Source organism: Babylonia areolata, chromosome 23 (genome assembly GCF_041734735.1).
Source record: "Babylonia areolata isolate BAREFJ2019XMU chromosome 23, ASM4173473v1, whole genome shotgun sequence".
Taxonomy (NCBI): Eukaryota; Metazoa; Mollusca; class Gastropoda; order Neogastropoda; family Buccinidae; genus Babylonia; species Babylonia areolata.
In genome coordinates this window covers 19,926,839-19,948,511 of record NC_134898.1, presented here as the reverse complement: position 1 = coordinate 19,948,511, position 21,673 = coordinate 19,926,839, and the positions used below count along the sequence as shown (strand labels likewise).

Below are 21,673 nucleotides of genomic sequence, written 5' to 3'. Positions count from 1 at the left end.
AGCCCTTTTGCAAAGCTTGCTGATGTCGCCGCGATTGGTTGCAGTCTCTGTTGATAGCGGATTATGTCTTTATTTGTTTATAATCATTCCCCGTGGACTGTACTTCCCCATGAAAGTTTCCCCCAGTCTATAATCGCACAGGTGTAAGGCCCCACAGGTCTTTGTTCGCCTACTAGACCAATTTTCTCTCCCCATAAAGAAATGGTGCGTCCATGTTTACCAGGTCTATTGTTTCCTCAAGTCTGTATTCCCCCGGGTCTATGTCTTCCCGAGTCTATATTTCCACAGGTCTTTGTGTCCCCAGGTTCATGTCTGTTTCATCACACATACACTTTTAGATAGTGGTCAGTGGTCAGCGGTGGTTATTTGTCAAAACAGGTGAGTATAGAAGTAGAAGACCCAGAAAATGTTATTTGCGGAACTAACACCCGAGTGAGCATAAACCCTGGGAAGCCCATACCAAACTGAAAGTAGATTTTGGGGAACACAAACCTGGGGGAACATACTGGGGAATTCTTGTCTTGGCGTGTGCCCGTGCTGCACCAGAAATAAAGTGTATTAACTGTTCAGCCATTACATTTAAACTGTTCAGAGACAGAGAGAGAGAGAGAGAGCTGTCAAACAATACGGGTTTCGAGATGCAGCCCTACTTAACTCCTCTGGGCGTGTGTAAGCGGCCAGACGTTTCTATATCGAATAATAATTTTAAAAAATTTAAAATTTAAAAACTCATGTTGCTGTGATCACATGCCGTCAACTAGTCCCTTTATTTGAACAGTCTTTTCTTTCTGGACACCTGAACAATTGCTTTCTTCTGACAAGACTGAAGGCTCTGGTGAGGTCTACATTCAGTATAAGGGTAGTGTGAAGGTTAAAGCTAAACTGGTGAAAAGGCAGCGAAGAAGAAAATTCTCAAATTACAAATTCTCATTGTATTCATAATGGTAGAAACCAGCTACAAACTAGTATATTATTTTACACAGTTCAATGTCAGTTGTCAGGGACGTTCCTCACCATTTCTCACAGCGCTAACTTGATGGGAAAACAATGGGTTTCAGTGGGACCTGGTTTGTGACAAGAAACTGTTCCGGACTCACGCCCGTATGGTGCTAATGGGGGGTCTTCTGCTAGGAGCCATCACCACTGGCATCATCGCCGATATGTGAGTTCTTTTTTCTTCCTTTTGTGTGTGTGTGTGTGTGTGTGTGTGTGTGTGTGTGTGTGTGTGTGTGTGTGTGCGCGCGCGCTATTGTTGGTGATTTCGTCAAATCCTTGGGCTGGAAGCTACAATTACAATATAATTTTCAGTACTTTTGAACTGGCGTTGGTGTGTTGTGATGCGAGATGTGAATCATCATTTCGATTGTGTGTTGTATAATGAGAGTTGTGTGTGTGATTTGTGTGTGGGGGTGGGGACAGGTGGGTGGGTGGGAAGTTGTGTAGGTTTGTGTTTGAGTGTTTTGGTTGGGTGGCTGTGCTGGGTTACGCATGTAAGTTGCCGTTTTATGGTTTAAATGCACGTTTAACTGGTTGGGTATTGCACTATATAGCGAAATAGAAAATGTTTTATACGGAAAGGCAGTATTGTTATTATTATCATTCTTCTTCTTCTTCTTCTTCTTCTTCTTCTTAAGATGAGTCTCTCATTTAATGGAAGCATCGAATGGAACATGCTTCCAAAGACATGTCGTCAAATTCCAGCCATATCTCTCTTTAAAACTAAGATAAGAATATTTCTATTCGATACATTTGATTAACCTACTCGCGGTCTTTTGCAAATGCTTGCTTGTACTCAGTCCACTAGTTGCCATGCCATGTTGAATGAAAAATCGAATGTATGTGTATGTGTGAACAGTAAGTGCGTGTGTGTGTTTGTGTGTGTTTGAGTGTGTGGGCGTGAATGTGTACGTATGTCTTTGTTGCTTGTTTTATAATTGTGTGTGTGTGTGTGTGTGTGTGTGTGTGTGTAAGTACCTATGTACATGTAATGTACCAATTGTTCCAGTTTTTCATCGCTTTGTTACCTTTAATAGAATATTCAAGTTCCTATTCTTATTCGTCGTTCTTATTATTTTATTTTATTTCAGTTTATTTCTTTATTTTTATGTTTTGTCTCGTTCGTTCTTTATTTTTTATGTCGTTAAATGGGCAGAATTGTAAAAAGGCCTTTACTGTGCCTAATTCTTTACCCATTAAAGATTCAATCAATCAATCAATCTTCTTCTCATTATTGTTGTTGTTGTTGTTGTTCTTCTTCTTCTTTATCTTGTTGTTGTTGTTATTTCTATATCAGTAGTAGTAGTAGTAGCAGCAGCAGTAGTAGTAGTAGTTCTTGTTGTTGTTGTTGCAGTTGTAGTATATCATCATCATCATTCTTCTTGTTCTTGTTATTGTTACAATTATTGTTGTTCTTCTTCTTGTTGCTGCTACTGATGCTGCTGCTGTTGTTGTTGTTGTTGTTGTTGGTGGTGGTGGTGGTGGTCGTGAAAGCTATTGAAATTCTGAAACCTGCTTCTTCTAGAATCGGTCGTAAACAGGCGTTGATGGCGATGGTAGCCCTGCATGCCGCCTCCAGTATTGCCGTGGCCTGGTCACCATCTTTTGTAGTCTACCTCGTGCTGCGATGCATCACGGGATTCACCATTTCCGGTCTCTTCCTCGTCATCTTCGTTCTTGGTGAGAGAGCAGATCATAACTGACAGACAAGTATATGGATGTGACATATAATAGATACATAGATAGACAAGACAAGATAAGACAACACAAGACAATATCTTTATTATCGAGGGTAATAGATAAGCAAGTGACATGCTTGTTTACATCTAGCCCTCGCCCAAAAGAGTGAATAAATCTAGAGAAGCAAAAATGAGCAAAAGGAAAGAAAAAAAAATCAAAATACAATCAAAATACACATGTATGTATGTGCGTGCGTGTATATGTATGCGCGCGCGCGCACATGTCTATGTTTCTTTTATTACCTTCTTGCATTACGATAACTTGATAAACGTTTAATTATGATTATTATTATTAATTTTATTATTATCATTATTATTATACCATCATTATTTTTAATTGTCATTGTCATTGATGTTGTTATTGCCACAGGGACAAGGTGGAAGACCATACCTAAAATCTTCATCATTGAACATTAAAGTTTTGACTTTTGAATCTCCTTTTTTCTCACTATGATATGGAGCTATACAGTCAGGCCCCAAACATCGTAATCATCACCACCATAGGTCTATCCAGTTTTGTTGATTATTTATTGCTTGATAGGGAGTGGTTGGGTAATTAAGCTTAGATACTTGTTTATGCAGGAATTACAGCCAAGGCTGGCGAAATTTGTTCACGAATGTTTCTTTTCATAATATGCTCATGTTCGTGTTTTATTGTGTCTTTATAAACCTTAGGGTTTTATGACAATGAAATGTTCTATTCCATTCTGTTACACCACCACCACCACCACCACCATCATCACCACCACTACCACTACCACCTATACCACCACCACCACCACTACCACCTCCACCGTCACCAACACCATAACGTGTTGTTGTCGTTGTCGTTGTTGTTGTTGTCGTTGTCATTGTCGTCGTTGTTGTCATTGTCATTGTCGTTGTTGTTGTCGTTGTTGTCGTTGTCATTGTCGTTGTTGTCATTGTCATTGTCGTTGTTGTCATTGTCGTTGTCATTGTCGTTGTTGTCGTTGTCATTGTCGTTGTTGTTGTCGTTGTTGTTGTTGTTGTCATTGTCGTTGTCATTGTTGTTGTTGTCATTGTTGTTGTCATTGTCGTTGTTGTCATTGTCGTTGTCATTGTCGTTGTCGTTGTTGTCATTGTCGTTGTCATTGTCGTTGTTGTTGTCGTTGTTGTTGTTGTTGTCATTGTCGTTGTCATTGTTGTTGTTGTCATTGTTGTTGTCATTGTCGTTGTCATTGTCGTTGTTGTCATTGTCGTTGTCATTGTCGTTGTTGTTGTCGTTGTTGTTGTCGTTGTCATTGTCGTTGTCGTTGTCATTGTTGTTGTCATTGTCGTTGTTGTTGTCGTTGTTGTTGTCGTTGTTGTTGTTGTCGTCATTGTCGTTGTCATTGTCGTTGTCGTTGTCATTGTCGTTGTCATTGTCATTGTCATTGCCGTTGTCGTTGTCGTTGTCAGGGATGGAGCTGGTGGGGCCCAAGAAGCGGATGTTTGTGGGCATCGTGGTGGAGATGTTCTGGTCGTGCGGGGTCATGCTCCTGGGGGGCGTGGCCTACGTCGTCCGCGACTGGACGCAGCTGCAGATGATCGTGTCCTTCCCCGTCCTCCTCCTCTTCTTGTACTGGTGGTCAGTGCTTGCCCCTTCTGAACCCTTTGTCTTGTTCGTTGTTTGTTCTTTGTTGTTGTTGTTGTTGTGTTCGTTTGTTTGTGTGTGTGAGAGAGTGAGAGAGAGAGAGAGTGTGTGTCTGAGAGAGAGAGAGAGAGAGTGTGTGTGTGTGTTTGAGAGAGAGAGAGAGTGTCTGTGAGAGAGAGAGAGTGTGTGTGTGTGTGTTTTGAGAGAGAGAGAGAGAGAGAGAGAGAGTGTGTGTGTGTGTGTGTGTGTGTGTGTGTTTGAGAGAGAGAGAGAGAGAGAGAGAGAGTGTGTGTGTGTGTGTGTGTGTGTGTGTGTTCTATGCTTTAAGTGATCTTCTTCTTCTTCTTCTTCGTTCGTGGGCTGCAACTCCCACGTTCGCTCGTATGTACACCAGTGGGCTTTTACGTCTATGACCGTTTTTACCCCGCCATGTAGGCAGCCATACTCCGTTTTAAGGGTGCTTTAAGTGTTGATGATGACGACGATGATGATGATATGGATACTTATATAGCGCCTATCTTCGTTTAGAGACCAGGCTTAAATCAAGCACTATACAAACACAGAGTCATTTTCAAAACAGGCTGCCCAGTCGGGTGAAGCTGACTGACAGCTGTCGTAACTGGGGCGCTCATCATTCGTTTCTTGCGTCATCCATTCATGTTTCAGTCACGCGGCGCATGCACACACTCACATAGACGTGTAATATTTCATATGTGTGACCGTTTTGCTCATTTACCCCGCCATGCAGGCAGCTATACTCCTTTTTCGGGGATGTGCATGCTGGGTTTGTTCTTGTTTCCATAACCCACCGAACAATGGCATGGATTACAGGATCTTTAACGTGCATATTTGATCTTCTGCTTGCGTATACGGACAAGAAGGGGATTTCAGGCAGGCACAGGCGGGTCTGCAACAAAATTATGTTGACCTGGCGGATTCGAACACGGGACCCTGTGATTGAAGAGTCCAACGTTTTAACCACTCGGTTATTGCGCCCGTCGGCCCCAGGTCTGTGTCGTTTTACTGTTGTGATATTGATAATGGTCCTATTCCCCCCCCCCCGTCACTCCCCACCCCTACCCCCTCCACCCAGCCTCCCATATTTTTTCCTTTTGCTGTTGTTGTTGTTGTTATACTGTTATGGTGTCATTTTGGTCATGTACCCCTCTCGTCAAATCACCAACACCACAAAATACCACCATCATCACCACCACCACCGCCAGAACCACTACCATTATTATACCATTCCCTCCACCACCGACCACCACCACCAACCACACCACAACCCCTCCCTCCCCCGCCACACAAACACCACCACAACCACCACCACAACCGCCACCACAACCGCCACCAACACAACTACCACCACCATTACTACACCACTCCCACCATCACCACCACCCCCAACCACCAACCACGCCAACTCGCCCCCCCCCCCCAACCCCCTCACATCACACACACATCACCACCACAACCATAACCCCCCCCCCACCACACACACACCCCATCACCACCACCACAACCATCCTTCCCCCTTCCCCAACCACAGCCCCCCACACACCACCACCACCACCATAACCACCACCAAAACCCACACCAACCCAAGACCACTACCCCCATACCACTACCACCGTTACCCCCCCTCCCCCCCCCCCAACACACACACAGACCACAACCACCTCCACAACCACCACCACACCACCGCAACCACCACCACCACAACCACCGTTTCTCCACCCCCCCAACACCCCTCCCCCCCACACTCACACACACACCACCGCAATCCCCCCTCCTCCACACACACACACACAGGCACACGCCAACGCCACCACCACCATCACCCTACCCCCACACCACTACCACAATTACCACCACCAGCCACACCACTCCCCTCCCCCCCCCCCCCCACCACCATCACGACCACTACAACCCCGCCACCAACTTCCCCACCACTTCCCCAACAATTCTCCCCACCCATCTCACCATATTTTAACCTCTTCAACGCACGGGGGGCCGCCCTGACACTGCACTGCCCAAACAGGCTGATCCTGTAGTCCACCAGTTAGCTGCCGGCCCTTGACCAGTTTACTGAAATCCACCATTTATATCAGCTAATATTTTTTGTTATTTTATTTCTGCGTTGTTCACTCATCCCCGGAGACCTTGAGGGTTCAGGAAGGCACAAGCAGGTCCGCATCATAAATTAAATTGACCTGGGAAATCGGAAGAAATCTCCACCCTTTACGCACCAGGCGCCGTTACCGAGATTCGAACCCGGGACCCTCAAGATTGAAGAATCCAACACGTTAACCACTCGGCTGTTGAGCCCGTCTGCACACGAAGGGGGTTCAGGCACTAGCAGGTCTGCAACATACATTTTGTTGACCTGCGAGATAGGAAAAAAAATCTCCACCCTTTACCAACCAGGCACCGCGCCGTTACCGAGATTCGAACCCGAGATTGAAGAGTCCAGCGGTCATTGCGCCCATCTGCCCAAACAGGCTGATCCCGGAGTCCCCCCGCTGGCTGCTGGCGCGGGGCCGTGACGAGGAGGCGGAGGCCATCATCCGGCACGCCGCCCGGGTGAACGGGGTCCAGCTTCCGGAGAAGGTGTTCGACAACAAGACCTTCGACGAGGTCAGCGGGCAGGAGAGGTTCTGGCACATCTTCGGCTCGCCCGTGCTCATCGTGCGCACCGCCATCCTCTGCCTTAACTGGTGAGTTGGGTTTATGTGGGGGTGGGGTGGGGTGGGGGCTTGTGTAGGGGGGTGGGGGGGTGTGGGGGGACGAGGTCTGCGGGCAGGAGAGGTTCTGGCACATCTTCGGCTCGCCCGTGCTCATCGTCCGCACTGCCATCCTCTGCCTCGACTGGTGATTTGGGGTTTTTGTGGGGGTGTGGGTATGGGGCGTGGGGTGTTAGTGTGGGGTGTGTTGTAGGGTGGGGTGTGTGGTGGGGTGGAGTGTGTGGAAGGGGGGGGGGGTGCGTGTGTGTTGGTGGGTGTGGGGGGTTGGGTTGGTTCGGGGGTGGAGGGGGAACTGTTGGGGGAGGGCGTGTGATATGTATGTGTTGGTGAGTGGGTGTTTTGTGTTGGGGGGGTGGGGGGTGGGGGGAGGGGATGGGGGGTGAGGGTGTGCAGGTGTGTGTGTGTGTGTGTGTGTGTGTGTGTGTGTGTGTGTGTAATGTTAAGTTTCTGTCTGTCCGTCTGTCTCTCTTTTTTGTGTCTGTCTATTAAACATTCTCTCTCTCTCACTCACTCTCTCTCTTTCTCCCTCCCTCCCTCCCTCTCCTTTTCTCTTTCACACACACTTTCTCTCTCTCTCTCTCTCTCTCTCTCTCTCTCTCCCACCTCTCTCCAACACATCGCCCCACATTCTCCCCTCTTATCACTATCTCTCTCCTTCACCTTTCTTACCTCCTCCTTCTCTCTGTGACTCTCTCTCTCTCTCTCTCTCTCTCTCTCTCTCTCTCTCCGTGACTCTCTCTCTTTATCCCCCCTCTCTCTCTCACTCTGTGTGTGTGTGTGTGTGTGTGTGTGTGTGTGTGTGTGTGTGTGTGTGTGTGTGTGCGTGCGTGCTTGCTTGTGTATTTGAGTGCATATGGATGACGCCTGTATGCACACACACACGTGTGTGTTCGAAGAGTTTCCTCATCGTACTTGTTTTCAGATGATTTTCATGATATTTCGTAAAATGTACACTTTGATTCATCCATCAATCCATTTATTCTTTATTAATTAACCGACTTGTCTTGTCATGTATTTATTTCATTTATTATAATGCATGTATGTATGTATGTATGTATGTGTGTGTGTGTGTGAGGGCATGGCGTAAAGAATCTCACAGTTTTCCCTTCTTCCCCCCAATGAAACATTCGTCATTGTCATTCGTCATTGTCTCTCTGTATACCCCTCCCCCCCCCCCACCCCCCGGGCGCCCTCCCCCCTTCTGACCCCCTCCCACACACCTCCTACCACCCCCCTGACCCCCACCACACCCTCTTCCCCCCATCTCTCACCCCCGGGTCTCTCCGTGGTGTGTGTGTTGGCAGGCTGGTGTGCTCCATGGTGTTCTACGGGCTCAGCCTCAACTCGGGCAACCTTGGCGGCAGCGTGTACATCAACTTCCAGCTGATGGCGGTGGTGGAGGTCATCGCCTATCTGGGCTGCGTCATGCTGCTCAACAGGCTGGGCCGCAAGGTGGTCCACATCGCCTGCATGATGCTCGGCGGCGGTGCCTGCCTCTCCACCATCCTGGCCGTGCTCTACGCCAGCGCTGGTGAGTGGAGTGGAGTGAGAAAGAAGACGAGGAGGAGGAGTAGAGGGAATAGAATGAGAAGGGAGGAGGGGTGGGACAGGAGGATGTGAAGGAGAAAGAGGAGGCGGAGAACGAGGAGGAAGAGAGGGAACTGAAGGAAGAAGGAGAGGAGGAGAAGAAGAAGGAGAAAAAAAAATGGAGGAGATGGTTGAGAAGGAGGAAGAGGCTTAGAAGGAGTGGGAGTAGAAGGGGAAGGAGAAGAAAGAAGGGGGACAGGTCAAATGAGGAGATGGAAGAGAAAGGGGGAAGAAAACGGAAGAATGGGAGAAAGAGGAAGAGGAGGAGGAAGAGGATAAGAAGGAGAAAGAGGAAGAAGACGAGAAGGGGGAGAAGAAGGAGGGAGGATGGAAAGACGGACGAGGATGAAGACGAGGAAGTGGAGAAGAAGGAAGACGATGATAAAGAAGAGAAAGGAGAGGAGAAAGAGGTGGAGAAGGAAAAGAAGAAAGGGGAAGAAGAGGTGGAGGAAGAGAAGGAATAGAAAGAGAATAAGGAGGAGAAAGAAGAAGAGGAGAAGGAGGAGGAAAGAAGGAAGACAAGGGAAAAGATTAAGAGATGAAGAAGAAAGAGAACGAGAAGTAAGAAAATGAGGAGGAGGAAGAGGAGGAGAAAGAAGATGGCGACAGGATGGACCGCAAGGTGGTCCACATCGCCTGCATGATGCTGGGCGTGCTCTACGCCAGCGCTGGTGAGTTAGTCCCCGAGTTCCCCGGCCCCCTTAATTAACACACTTGGCCTGAACTAAGCGGGTTGGGTTACGCTGCTGGTCAGGCATCTGCTTAACAGATGCGGTGCAGCGTATATGGATTTGTCCGAACGCAGTGACGCCTCCTTGAATTACTGAAACTGAATACTGAAACTTACCCCACTTGGGGAAGGAAGAGGAGGAGGAGGATGAGGAAGAGAGTGAGTCCCTTTCCTCCTCACCTCGCCTGGTGAAAGATGAGGACTGAGGAGGAGGAAGATGTTTAGGAGGAGGAAGAAAAGGAGGAAGAGGAGGAGGAAGAGAAGGAGGAAGAGAAGGAGAAAGAGAAGGAAGAGAAGGAGGAAGAGAAGGAGGACGAGGAGGAGCAAGAAAAGGGGGAGGAGAAAGAGGAGGAAGAGAAGGAGGAAGAGAAAAGGAGGAAGAGAAGAAGCAAGAAGAGGAAGAGGATGAAGAGAAGGAGAAAGAGAAGGAATAGAAGAGGAGGAAGAGAAGGAGGAGCAAGAAGAGGGGGGAGGAAGAGAAGGAAGAGAAGAAGGAGTAGGAGAGGAGGAAGAGAAGGAGGAGCAAGAAGAGGGGGAGGAAGAGAAGGAAGAGAAGAAGGAGTAGAAGAGGAGGAAGAGAAGGAGGAGCAAGAAGAGGGGGGAGGAAGAGAAGGAAGAGAAGAAGGAGTAGGAGAGGAGGAAGAGAAGGAGGAGCAAGAAGAGGGGGGAGGAAGAGAAGGAAGAGAAGAAGGAATAGAAGAGGAGGAACAGAAGGAGAAGCAAGAAGAGGGGGGGAGGAAGAGAAGGAAGAGAAGAAGGAATAGAAGAGGAGGAAGAGAAGGAGGAGCAAGAAGAGGGGGAGGAGGAAGAGAAGGAAGAGAAGAAGGAATAGAAGAGGAGGAAGAGAAGGAGGAGCAATAACAGAGGGAGAGGAAGAGAAGGAGGAAGAGGAGGAAGAGAAGGAGAAAGAGAAGGAAGAAAAGGAGGAAGAGAAGGAGGAGCAAGAAGAGGAAGGGGGAAGAAAAGGAGGAAGAGGAGGAGGAATAGAATGAGGAGAAGGAGGAAGAGAAGGAGGAAAAGGAGTACGAGAAGGAGGACGAGAAGGAGGACGAGAAGGAGGGGGAGAAGGAAGAGAAGGAGAAGGAGGAGAAGGGAGAGGAGGAGGAGAAGGAGGAAGGGAATTAGGAGGAGAAGGAAGATAAGAAGGAGAAGGAGGAAGAGAAGGAGGGAAAGAAGAGGAGAAAGAGGAAGAGAAGGAGGAGAAGGAGGAAGAGAATATATATATATATATATATATATATATATATATATATATATATATATATATATATATATATATATATATATATATATATATATATATGCATAAGTATGTATGAATTTATGTAAGCATGTGTGTGTGTGTATGTGTGTGTGTGTGTGTGTGTGTGCCTATGTGTCACAGTATGTGTAAAAAGAATGTTAACACTTATTTTTGCGTTTGATGGACACACACACAATATAATGATAACAATAATTCTAGTTGTGGTTTTGATATGAGAGTTTCTGAAATCCTCCAAACAACAGAGGCCGGGGCCATAATCAGGAGTATGACTCCATATCTGTCTGTCCATCCCCTCAGAGGTGCAGGTGTGGCTGACCATCCTTCTGGCTTTGCTGGGCAAGCTGGGAGCGGCAGCGGCCTTCGCCATCATCTATGTGTACTCCGCAGAGCTCTTCCCCACGCTGCTCAGGAACTCCCTTATGGGCCTCACCTGCCTGTTCGCGCGTCTTGGCGGAATGATCTCCCCTTACATCGCTGATCTGGTAAGCGGCAGGGAAGGGTACGGGTAAGAGACGGACGCAATGGCCGAGCGGTTTAAGCGTTGGACTTTCAATCTGAGGGTCCCGGGTTCGAATCACGGTAACGGCGTCTGGTGGGTAAAGGGTGGAGAATTTTCCGTTCTCCCAGGTCAGACCTGCCAGTGCCTAAACCCCCTTCGTGTGTATACGCACGCAGAACATCAAATACGCACGCTAAAGATCCTGTAACCCATGTCAGCGTTCGATGGGTTATGGAGACATGAAAATACCTAGCATGCATGAACCACGACAAAGTCATCGGCAAGTCGATGTTGGTCGTGTAACGGAAAGAAGAAAGAAAGAAGAAGGAGATGTTAGTGGAGGTGTGGAGGGATGGGGGGTGGGGCAGGATGACACGTGGATGGATTGGATGAGTGGTTGGTGGTGTCTCGGTTTATACAAAAAGCTTATTCAAACGTAAACGTCAACATATATCCAGTGTGTTCTGATGAACTTCTTATTCAATAGTAAATGATCCAGTGTGTTCTGATGGACGTCTTATTCAATAGTAAATGATCCAGTGTGTTCTGATGGACGTCTTATTCAATAGTAAATGATCCAGTGTGTTCTGATGGACGTCTTATTCAATAGTAAATGATCCAGTGTGTTCTGATGAACTTCTTATTCAATAGTAAATGATCCAGTGTGTTCTGATGGACGTCTTATTCAATAGTAAATGATCCAGTGTGTTCTGATGGACGTCTTATTCAATAGTAAATGATCCAGTGTGTTCTGATGGACGTCTTATTCAATAGTAAATGATCCAGTGTGTTCTGATGAACTTCTTATTCAATAGTAAATGATCCAGTGTGTTCTGATGGACGTCTTATTCAATAGTAAATGATCCAGTGTGTTCTGATGAACTTCTTATTCAATAGTAAATGATCCAGTGTGTTCTGATGGACGTCTTATTCAATAGTAAACGTAAACAAATACACAGTTTGTTCTGATGGACGTAGTAGATTTGATGGAGGGAGGGAGGGAGGGAGGGATGGAAGGATGGATAGATGGATAGATAGATACATGTCATGAGTTCTCCTCATGTGACTTATCTGGAAGAAGAGAGTGTTTGGTGTCCTAGTGGTTGGTTGGCTGATTGGTGGATGAACAGTATCAGGTGTCCTAAAGTCATAAACATTGGAAGAGAGAATCGTGGATTTGCTGGCTGGTTTGCTGTCTGGTTTGGTGTTCGGGTGCACTGGAGCTATGTGTGGACAAGATATCTCCCAATATGATATTGTTTATTTGGTGAAAAATAGAGGGAATACGGCCATTTGTCACCTGTTTGTTTTTTTCTGCAAGAGAATAGAGAATGAATGGGTAGGTTGATGTACTGGCTGGCAGGTTTACCAACCTATCAAATGTATGACTGAGTAGCTGATTGACAGACCGATGTACTGACTAAAATATGGTTGAGTAGCTGATTTATTGCTGGTTGAATAGTGCATTGGTTTGTAGAATCCGATTTATGACTTACTTTTGTCTTTGTCTACATCTAGTTCATGTTGTTGTTGTTTTTGTTTTTTATGTATATTAGCGTGTTTGTGCAAGCATGAATTTACGTCTTTATCTATCTTTTTGTTTATGTGTATAATGTTGAGAATTTTGCTGAAAAAAATCACTCAAAGTTTGGCCGAAAGAACAGGAAGAGTGTTTTAAACTTTCAGTGACAGCAACTGGCCTCAGAAATGAACCCTGTGTATTAGAGTGGACCATTATGTACACTTAAAGTGATTCAAGTTTCGTTGTTCTAATGAGATTTCATAAAGGTACGCAAGGGTATGATTTTGGGGGGAGATTTTTTTTAACGTTTTTATTCAAGATTTTCCATTTTACCATTACAAAACATACACGCATCCAAATAACTATGCACACGAGAAAAAGAAACTGAAGGGAGAATGATACTAAGATATATCAAAATCATCACTAAAAGGAAGTAATTTTTATTAAATGATTTTTAAAAAATCCGCACACACACACACATTTTTTTACACACATAATTACACTATATATATTTATAAACGCATAAACATATACATACCCGCTGGATTTTGATGAGCTTGATGAACTGGGTGTTGCCATTTATGCTGTCAGTAAACTATATATCGTCTTGTACTGTGATGTAAAATATAGAATAGATCTAAATCAATATTGTAATTGTACATCATGCAATTAACATATATTTGTCACTTTAGTATGTATCCATAAACGGGGCTTTGTATGGAAACTTATCTAGTGATAAAATCGTTATGAGCAAAGATTTTTCAGGCTACATATTTTCCGATTGTATATCTGGGTCTGATTTGTGCCCCTCTCTTGCAGAATGACTTAGTGGGCGGTCAGTTTGGCCAGGCCCTACCCCTCCTGGTCTTTGGCTCTGCCACTGTCGGGGCCGGCTTCCTGTGTCTGTTGCTGCCTGAAACTCTGCACAAGCACCTGCCAGAGACTCTGGAGGATGCCAAGATGTTTGGAAGGTATGCTGTATATGTATAAGGACAAGCCCGGAGCTTTGATCACTTTTTTTTAGGAAGTGTTTGCGTTTGTTACAATGTACATTTTATTTACCTGTGTGGTATAGCTGAATCGGTAACATAAGCAGCATTGTCTTGAAGTTGTGTACCTTGTGAATGGAGAGAGTTACCGCTCTTTACTATTTGCTAATTATTTGTTCTCTTGGCGTCATTATTTGTTCATTTCATATGTTGTGTGAAACCTAGAATATACGATTATGAACTGTGAAGGGACAGCAGTGGAGCAGTGGAGAGAACGCCAAACTTGTGTATGAAAAACAAGGGTTCCAAGGTCCACATGAGTGTTTCCTGTTCCTCCCAAACCACCCCTCTTCCCCCACCTCCCACCATAATTTTGTGGTGTTCTGGGTGCTCGTCTTTCAAACAAGACGATAAACGGAGGCCCCAAAAAACAGCAAGCACATAGCACATTAAAAAAAAAAAAAAAAAAATTAATATGTATTTTTTTAAAGCCCAAACTCACAGCAACAAGAAACTCTTTCCTGGCAAAATTCTTCAGAATAAATCAGTTTGATAGTTTCATACTGCTTGGCCTGGTCCATGCAATGAGTACTTCTTTAAGTTCAAAGTGTGTGCATGAATTAAAAAAAATAAAAATAAAATAGTAATAATAATAATAAAGGCAGGGAGAAGAGTAAGGGGAAGCAATCATTTGTGAACTGAAGCTCTTAGGTTGAGCTGGAGTTGTTTCCTTATCTCACAAAGCATGAAGGGTGAACACCACAGTGATTTTGTTATTTATTTATTTTATTTTATTTTATTTTATTTTTTGAAGCCTGTGTTTTGTCTCAAATGTGAAATTAATTACTTCTTATAATTCTAGAAATTATACAAAAACAGGTCTGAGAAATCTTTTTTTTTTTTTTTTTTTTTGAAACAGAAAAGAGCGGCGAAACAGACGCCGTCATGGAACCTTGGATCTGGAGTTCAAAGTGGACGCACCAGACGGCACAGCAGATGCAGAAAGAGAACCATTCACCTCCGTCCGGATCGAGAACAGTGCCAGCAACAACAACATCTACAAACCAAATGGTGGAGCCAGCCCCATCAGAGGAATGTGTGAAGAAACTGTGACAAGAAGCACCAAAATATAAAGGAGAGAAAGAACGTGATTTGTGTGCAGAGTATCAGGCACTGTTTCTCATTAGCCATTGTGCAGACTGTAACTCTGTAACTTTTTTTTCGTTTTTTCAATTCTCTGATTCGTAATTGTCACACGTGAAACATTTCTCCTATCACAATATACTTCTGCCTATATGTTTGATAATAAGGATTCTCATAAATCCTTGCATGCTGTTTAGTGGAGATTTTTTTGTGATAATAAGAATTCTCATAAAGCCTCGCATGCCATTTAGTGAAGATTTTTTGTGATTATAAGGATTCTCATAAAGCCTCGCATGCCATTTAGTGGAGATTTTTTGTGATAGTAAGGATTCTCATAAAGCCTCGCATGCCATTTAGTGGAGATTTTATGTGATTATAAGGATTCTCATAAAGCCTTGCATGCCATTTAGTGGAGATTTTTTTTTCTTTTCCCAGCTCCTCTTTTGACTTTAGCACTACCAGGCTTTATAAAAGTTCAAGCATGTCTGGATGTAGCATTTCTTAATGTGTGTGAAGTGTGTGTCACAAGTATGTTGGGGGGAGTGGGAGGGGGGGGGGAGGGAGGGAGGTGGGTGGCCAGGGGAGGGGGGGGGTGTGAGTGTGTGTGTGTGTGTGCGCAAGCATTATCATGCCAATCAATGCGATGGTGGGGGGAAGAAGTTCACACATGTGGAATGCTCCTGCATGTGCATTATGATTAGAAGATGTTGGGAAAATGTCCACCTTTGACAAACCCACATGGCACTGCTGGCATTCCAAATACAGACACTGGAGACCTGTGCCAGAAAAAAAGGCTTTGTGAACTTGTAGTACCGACACAGTTACATTTGTGACGGCAGTTTTCCTTTATATTATCAACTTATGTACCCAGTCTTGAAATAAAACAAAATTTGTAGCTTGACTGTCTTATTTCATGTTGTTATCTTTTATTCATTTATCATCTTTGTTGTTTTTGTGTGGTTTTTTTGTTGTTGTTTGTTTTTTATGTGTTTTTTTATGCCTATTCCTGATATTCTCAGTCCACATTTAAGTCTGGTAATGGAATGCAAGTGGTTTGTTGGCTTATACATTTTACACAATATATATCATCCCATGTTATACCAATGCAGTATATACACTTAATGTTATTCTGGGTTAAATGTTTGTCACCTTTTTTTTTTTTTGCAGTGACATTCCTTCAGATATTAACCCAGTTATCTGACCTTCAACCAAGTCTGGTAGTGGGGAAAAGTTTCAACACACACATGCTTTAACTGCCATGCCACTTTGTGGGTCTGTTTGGAAAGCACTGCTCATATTTTGTACCCACATTAAGTAAAGAGCATTTTAAAATCAGTTCCTCAATTAGCTTTAGTTGCCTATCTTGTGGGCAGGTGAAAGGGTACAAGAATGTTGGGCAAGTCTTTATAGTTTGTTGGGAATTGTTTAGTCCTACTCCTTGCAATGTAACAACACACAGATACATGGAATCCTGTTCAGCTGTTTGCTTGTGCACTGATTTAGCATAATTATTCATATACCCTAACACTGCATTTGATTTTGTGGAGAATGTGTGTGTGACTGTAGGCGTGCAAGAGAGCAAGAGGAATACTTGAAACTTTATTCCATCTATAGAGACTGATTTTCATTACACTTGTTTTGAAACATTTGATGCATGTTTTTTTTAATATGTTGAGCAAACATTGAGGACACTTTTTGTTTACTTCATCATTGCTCTTTGGACTTTTCCACTCTTTTATTACATGTTCCTATTGATACACTTTGCATGCTCTTTTGGACACTGAGTAACAAGTGATTATTGTTTCATTCATTCATTGTACAACAAACCACTTTTTTTTTTCTTTTTTTTTTAATCCAGTATTCAGATCACAAAAAAAGAGACCATGTGTGATGGATACTGTACACCTAAATATGAAATTTATTAAATGGCTCAGATAAAGAGCTATTTGTGCACATTAGTATCAATTAAATCTAATGCTGTTGTGTTAGCACTTGAGCTTTGCCAGATTTTTTTCTTTAGCAATTCACTCCTCAACAGAGATAAAAATTTTGGGCTTTTTCTGTGGCTTTCATTATTTAATCAGAACAACAGAAAGTGGACTTTTTGGAGGGAGTAGTTGGGAAGGCAGAAGTGAAGAGATGCAGGAATACTGGTTTAATGGTGTTTTTTAAAATTTTTATGCAATGTAACAACTGTAAAAGCACAATTTGCTTCTGCTGCTTTATTTGTATGTATGTGTGTGCATGTGTGAGTATGCAAGGGTAAGCATACAACAGAAAATGAACACTGATAATGTGAACTAATTTTTATGAGTGTGTGTAAATGGTTTCCAGCTAATTAGGTTTCCAAAGAAAGCCTCCCACTCATTAAGAAAATTATATTGACTGTTACATTTTTTTTCTCAATAATAAAAAGTGTCAGGAGAAAAAAAACTAAAAACAAATAAAATAAAATTTTTGTTTCGTGAACATGTGCTGTGCACTTGAAATTTTTGTTTCGTAAACAGGCACTGTGCATATGCTTGTGCTATATTAACTAGGTAAATATAACACGGAATCAGGATTTATAATCACCATCAAGAAGTTTGTATTTTAAAAAAATGTTCGTAAACTTGACACAAATGATTACAACTTTTGAAGAAGGGAGAGGTAAAGAGGAAAAGGAGAAGGGGGATGGCTGGGTGGGGATGGAGTGGGGGGATTAGTGGGGGTGGGGGGTGGGGGGGGGAGTGCAGGGAATGATGAGGGATGAAAGTTTCCAGGAGGGGGGAAAAAAAGAAAGAAAAGGTCAGAAGTGGTATGGGTATGTGGAAACAAACAAAACAAAAATACCACCTTACTCAGTACTGTTTGGAAAAAAAAAAAAAAGTATCAAAATGTGATGATTATGAAAGTTTGAAATAAAACTTCTGCATTCTCTCTCAGCCTACAGGTGTTTGTGTGGTGTGTGTTTGACTGTGTCTTTTGATCTGCTCCCACTACCACCACCACTACCCCTTCATTCCATTAGTTTAATGCCTTGCTTTCAAACTGATTGGAGGCATTATGGCAGATTCAATTGGGTGTTTCACTTCCCAGTGTTCACTTACTCATAATCAAGGTTCGGGACCACATTTCAGCCTGATCTGGCGTCCTCATGGAATTCACTTTCCTCCATTTTCCTCACTCCAACCAGGTGTGAACTGGTACCTGACCAGTTTGGGGAAGTTTAAATCTCTCCGGATGACGGAATGCGTGAGCATTCCTACATAAAATGTATTTGGTTTTGGATGACGGAATGGAATAGCATTTTCAAAAAATAAAAATCCATCAGGCACTGTACACATGATTTTGTGATAAGCCAAACAGAGCTATTCTGGGTCACTCCACAACCGAATGGTATGATTGGCCAGCCTGTCATGTGTGACCCGTCTCGCGCACAGGCTGGCAAAGTCACTGATTGGTCGTCTGTTCACGTGCTAGCCTGTTAGCAAAGCAGGTTTTCAAAATGTTTTTGAGCGAACAAGGCAGCAATGGCAACGTTTTAGTGTTGTCGAAGTACTTGAAATCCCCCAAACTAAGGGTTGGACATTGAAGAGGTGGATGATGACAAAAAAGAAACTGAATTTAGTGCAGAAAGCGAGCATGGATATGGTGATTTGGGGTGAAAAATTGGCATTATTTTCTACATAATGGCAAAACTGTAAACACAAGATGAGAAATTTGATTTTTTTTTTTTTTTTTTTTTTAAATAGCCCAACACGTAATAAATCAGTTCAGAAAGTTTCATTTTCTTCTCTGTATTTTGTATATTTTGCAATTTTTTTCCAAACCCCTTACAAATGGGCCGTCTGTGGGGAAAAGCAAGGGGGAGAACTATTTGTCTGGAGTGAGTTAACGCAGTGGAAGGAGAGGACTGGACCCCACCTTCCTATGCTGACCCCTAGACACAGTGGATATGAACTACCGGTACTGCCCCAATGGTTGTGAAAGGCTGTGGCAACTTTTTAAACCTTTTTTGTTGTTATTGTTGTTGTTTTTAAAGTAAACCTCATCATGTATGGTACCACCTGCATTTTTCCTTCTTTTTTTTAAATTTTCATCTCTTCTCACTTGTGAACACTTTGTTGTGGACAAAGTAACCTGAGATACTTTTATAAACACACTATCATGCACAGGCTCGACAATGAGGTTTCCAGTAAGTCTCGTCACTCCATCCCTTTACTGATGCACGTAATCAAATTATGAATTAATATTGGGTTAAATGGCAACATACTACACAATACAAAAGCATCTCAGGGTCTGAAACACATCACTTCTTTCAGCTATCTTTCTCCACAAAACGGATTTTTGTTTACATTTATTCATTCTTTCATATTATATATATATATATATATCTTTTTTGGTGGGGATGGGGTGGATAGCGGTTTCTTTTTACTTCGTTGCTGTTGGTTGGTTGGCTGTTGTTTTGTTTTTTTATTTGCTTTTTGTTATGTTTTTTGGTAGCCTTTTCACTTACTAGCCTCACTGTTAAAACAGAATACGATTCACAGTCTGCATTCTCTTAAAAAAATCTTTCTCACGCTCTCATTTTCATTTCACCTGCTTCCACACAAAGAAACAAAAAGCCATCATTTCAATAAGGCTTCTTTAAAAATATTTACATCTTCATTTTATACACATTTAAGCACAATATTCTCAGTTCCACACACCCACACACATACCCACACACACTCATTACTGGTAAAAAGGTGCACTTTTTGAAGTCTGTTCTTCTCCACACAGTGTAAGTACTGGCTGTGAACATACAAACATAGAAACATGGCAATGGATCGCCAATATCAAAACCTACCTGAAAAAAACTACCCATCCGTCCCTTCCAGCTAACCCTCCCTTTCCTTCATGTTCCCTCGAACCCCACATCAGGGCATTATCATGGTAACAAATACACAGAGCTACAGAACATCTCAGGAAGAGAAAAAAAAATTCCCCCCACCCCCCCTCCACCCCTGGTTTCTGATCCATATATCAACCTGAAAAGCAACCAGAGAAAAATCCCTCTGGTGTCAACAACATATGGATCTGGATGTCTTCCCTTCAGCCCACAAAAAAAAAGAAAGAAAAAAAAAGAAGAGTTTCAACAAATGCAAATATGAGGAGAAAAAATGAAGCTGGTTACCCATTTTCATGTCCACTACTTAAAATAACCACCAACACAAAATCAAAGAAGCCTCCTTTGACAGCACGTGACACCACCCTCATGGTTCACTCAGACTGAACATGGGTGAGAGAGAACCAGGAAAAAAAAAGAAGAAAAAAAAAAGAAAAAAAAAAAGAGATGGTGAGGTAAAGTCAGTATCACCCAATCAGATCAGGCACGCGCAAGTCCAAGTATGAACATTAGCAAGCATACATACCTTTATTATGTAACATCACCATCATCATATTCATGACCTCATCTGAAGAAGGAAAAAAACAAACCGTAATCACACATGCGCCAAGCATACATACACCCCCCTTCCCACATACACACACAAACACAACATTAACGCTTCCGAATCCTCTGCATTTAACTTGCTCAATAGCTCCAGATGCTCAAAACTGATGAATACAATTTCACTGTGACTGACAATCACAAGTTCTGCAAAATAACAAAAAGATATTCATGAATAATTTAGTCACCATGATCCCTGTTCACTGAAGCAATTCACACACGCACATTAAAAAAAACAAAAAAAACATCCTATTTCATTTCGTCACATACGACCACCCCATTATAACTGCAAGAGACAAAAAATCAAGCAGTTTACTGAGTTCTTATATTAAGAACAATATTCTTCCCTCTGCCAATATTTTTTTTTTTTTTTTTTTTTTTTTAAATGATCAAGCCATGGAAACTTATCTCCCTTCCTTGTGACATACCTTTTTTCTTTTCTTCTTTTGATACATTATCTTTTTCTGAAATTTCAGTAGCTAACCAAATTGAACAAATCTTAAACATTGTGAAATACTCATCTTCAAACAAGTGATCATGTTGGACTGAATCAAAACAGAATACTTTATTAGCTGAAATAAAATAAATTCATTTCTGATGTATATAACATAATAATGTATGAGCATTCACCACAGTGGCTTGCCCATTGTGAAGTGCCAACTTTTCATTTCAATATGAATTCTCTTTTTCCTTTTTTTCATATTTCTGTTTTGCATTTCCATTGTCTGTGCTCAATGGCATGACCTTCACACCACAAACTCATCCCCAATTTGCTCTGTACACTGCCACCATCAGGCACATTCTGTCAGAGTGCCTAAAGTTACCATGGGGCCAACCACTAGAGGGCAACCAGCACTGCCCTTTGGTTGGTGTTCATACTTGAACACGATAAACACACAAACAGCCTTAACCCAGTGTAATCTGAATCAAACCCTAAAAAAACAGAATAAAGTACAATAAAATAAAATAACAGTCTACATTTATAAACATACATTTAAGTAAAGAACTGTCTGAATCAAAAGTGTGTCTTGTTCTGTTGTCACTTATTCTTATCATTCAAATCATTAACTATACAGAGAGTGACATAACGGAAAAAGTCCAGAAAAAAAAAAAATTCTTTTTCCCTTCATTGGGATAACATTTGCAGCATCACATTCATATGCCATCTGACAAATCATTTCAAGCAACTCACTGAATCATTAACAAAAAAGAAAAGCCAAAAACAGAGAAGACATCTGTCATAACACATTCATATAGGTAATGACCGAGATAGCATGAATAAATAAATAAATGAATAAAAGCAGACAGAATGGGGAAGAGAAAAAGTCAGTTTAGCAACTCCGTCTTCTGCAGGTTTAAGGCACTGCCAGGTTACCATGACGACAAATGCTAC

The 21,673-nt window shown here is 42.8% G+C and overlaps 1 protein-coding gene across 2 annotated transcripts in view; it reads left to right on the top strand.

Annotated features, from left to right (window-relative positions):
* LOC143297820 (organic cation transporter protein-like) overlaps positions 1-16,974 on the top strand; it is a 40,402-nt gene extending 23,428 nt beyond the window's left edge. For both annotated transcript variants that reach the window (XM_076610328.1, XM_076610329.1), the window contains exons 4-11: positions 1,059-1,162; positions 2,522-2,676; positions 4,155-4,323; positions 6,831-7,046; positions 8,378-8,604; positions 10,952-11,136; positions 13,495-13,646; positions 14,584-16,974. In XM_076610328.1, coding sequence (XP_076466443.1) covers positions 1,059-1,162; positions 2,522-2,676; positions 4,155-4,323; positions 6,831-7,046; positions 8,378-8,604; positions 10,952-11,136; positions 13,495-13,646; positions 14,584-14,797 — 1,422 coding nt within the window. In that variant the 3' untranslated portion in view covers positions 14,798-16,974. The remainder of the gene's footprint in view (positions 1-1,058; positions 1,163-2,521; positions 2,677-4,154; positions 4,324-6,830; positions 7,047-8,377; positions 8,605-10,951; positions 11,137-13,494; positions 13,647-14,583) is intronic.
* The last annotated feature ends 4,699 nt before the right edge of the window (positions 16,975-21,673 follow it).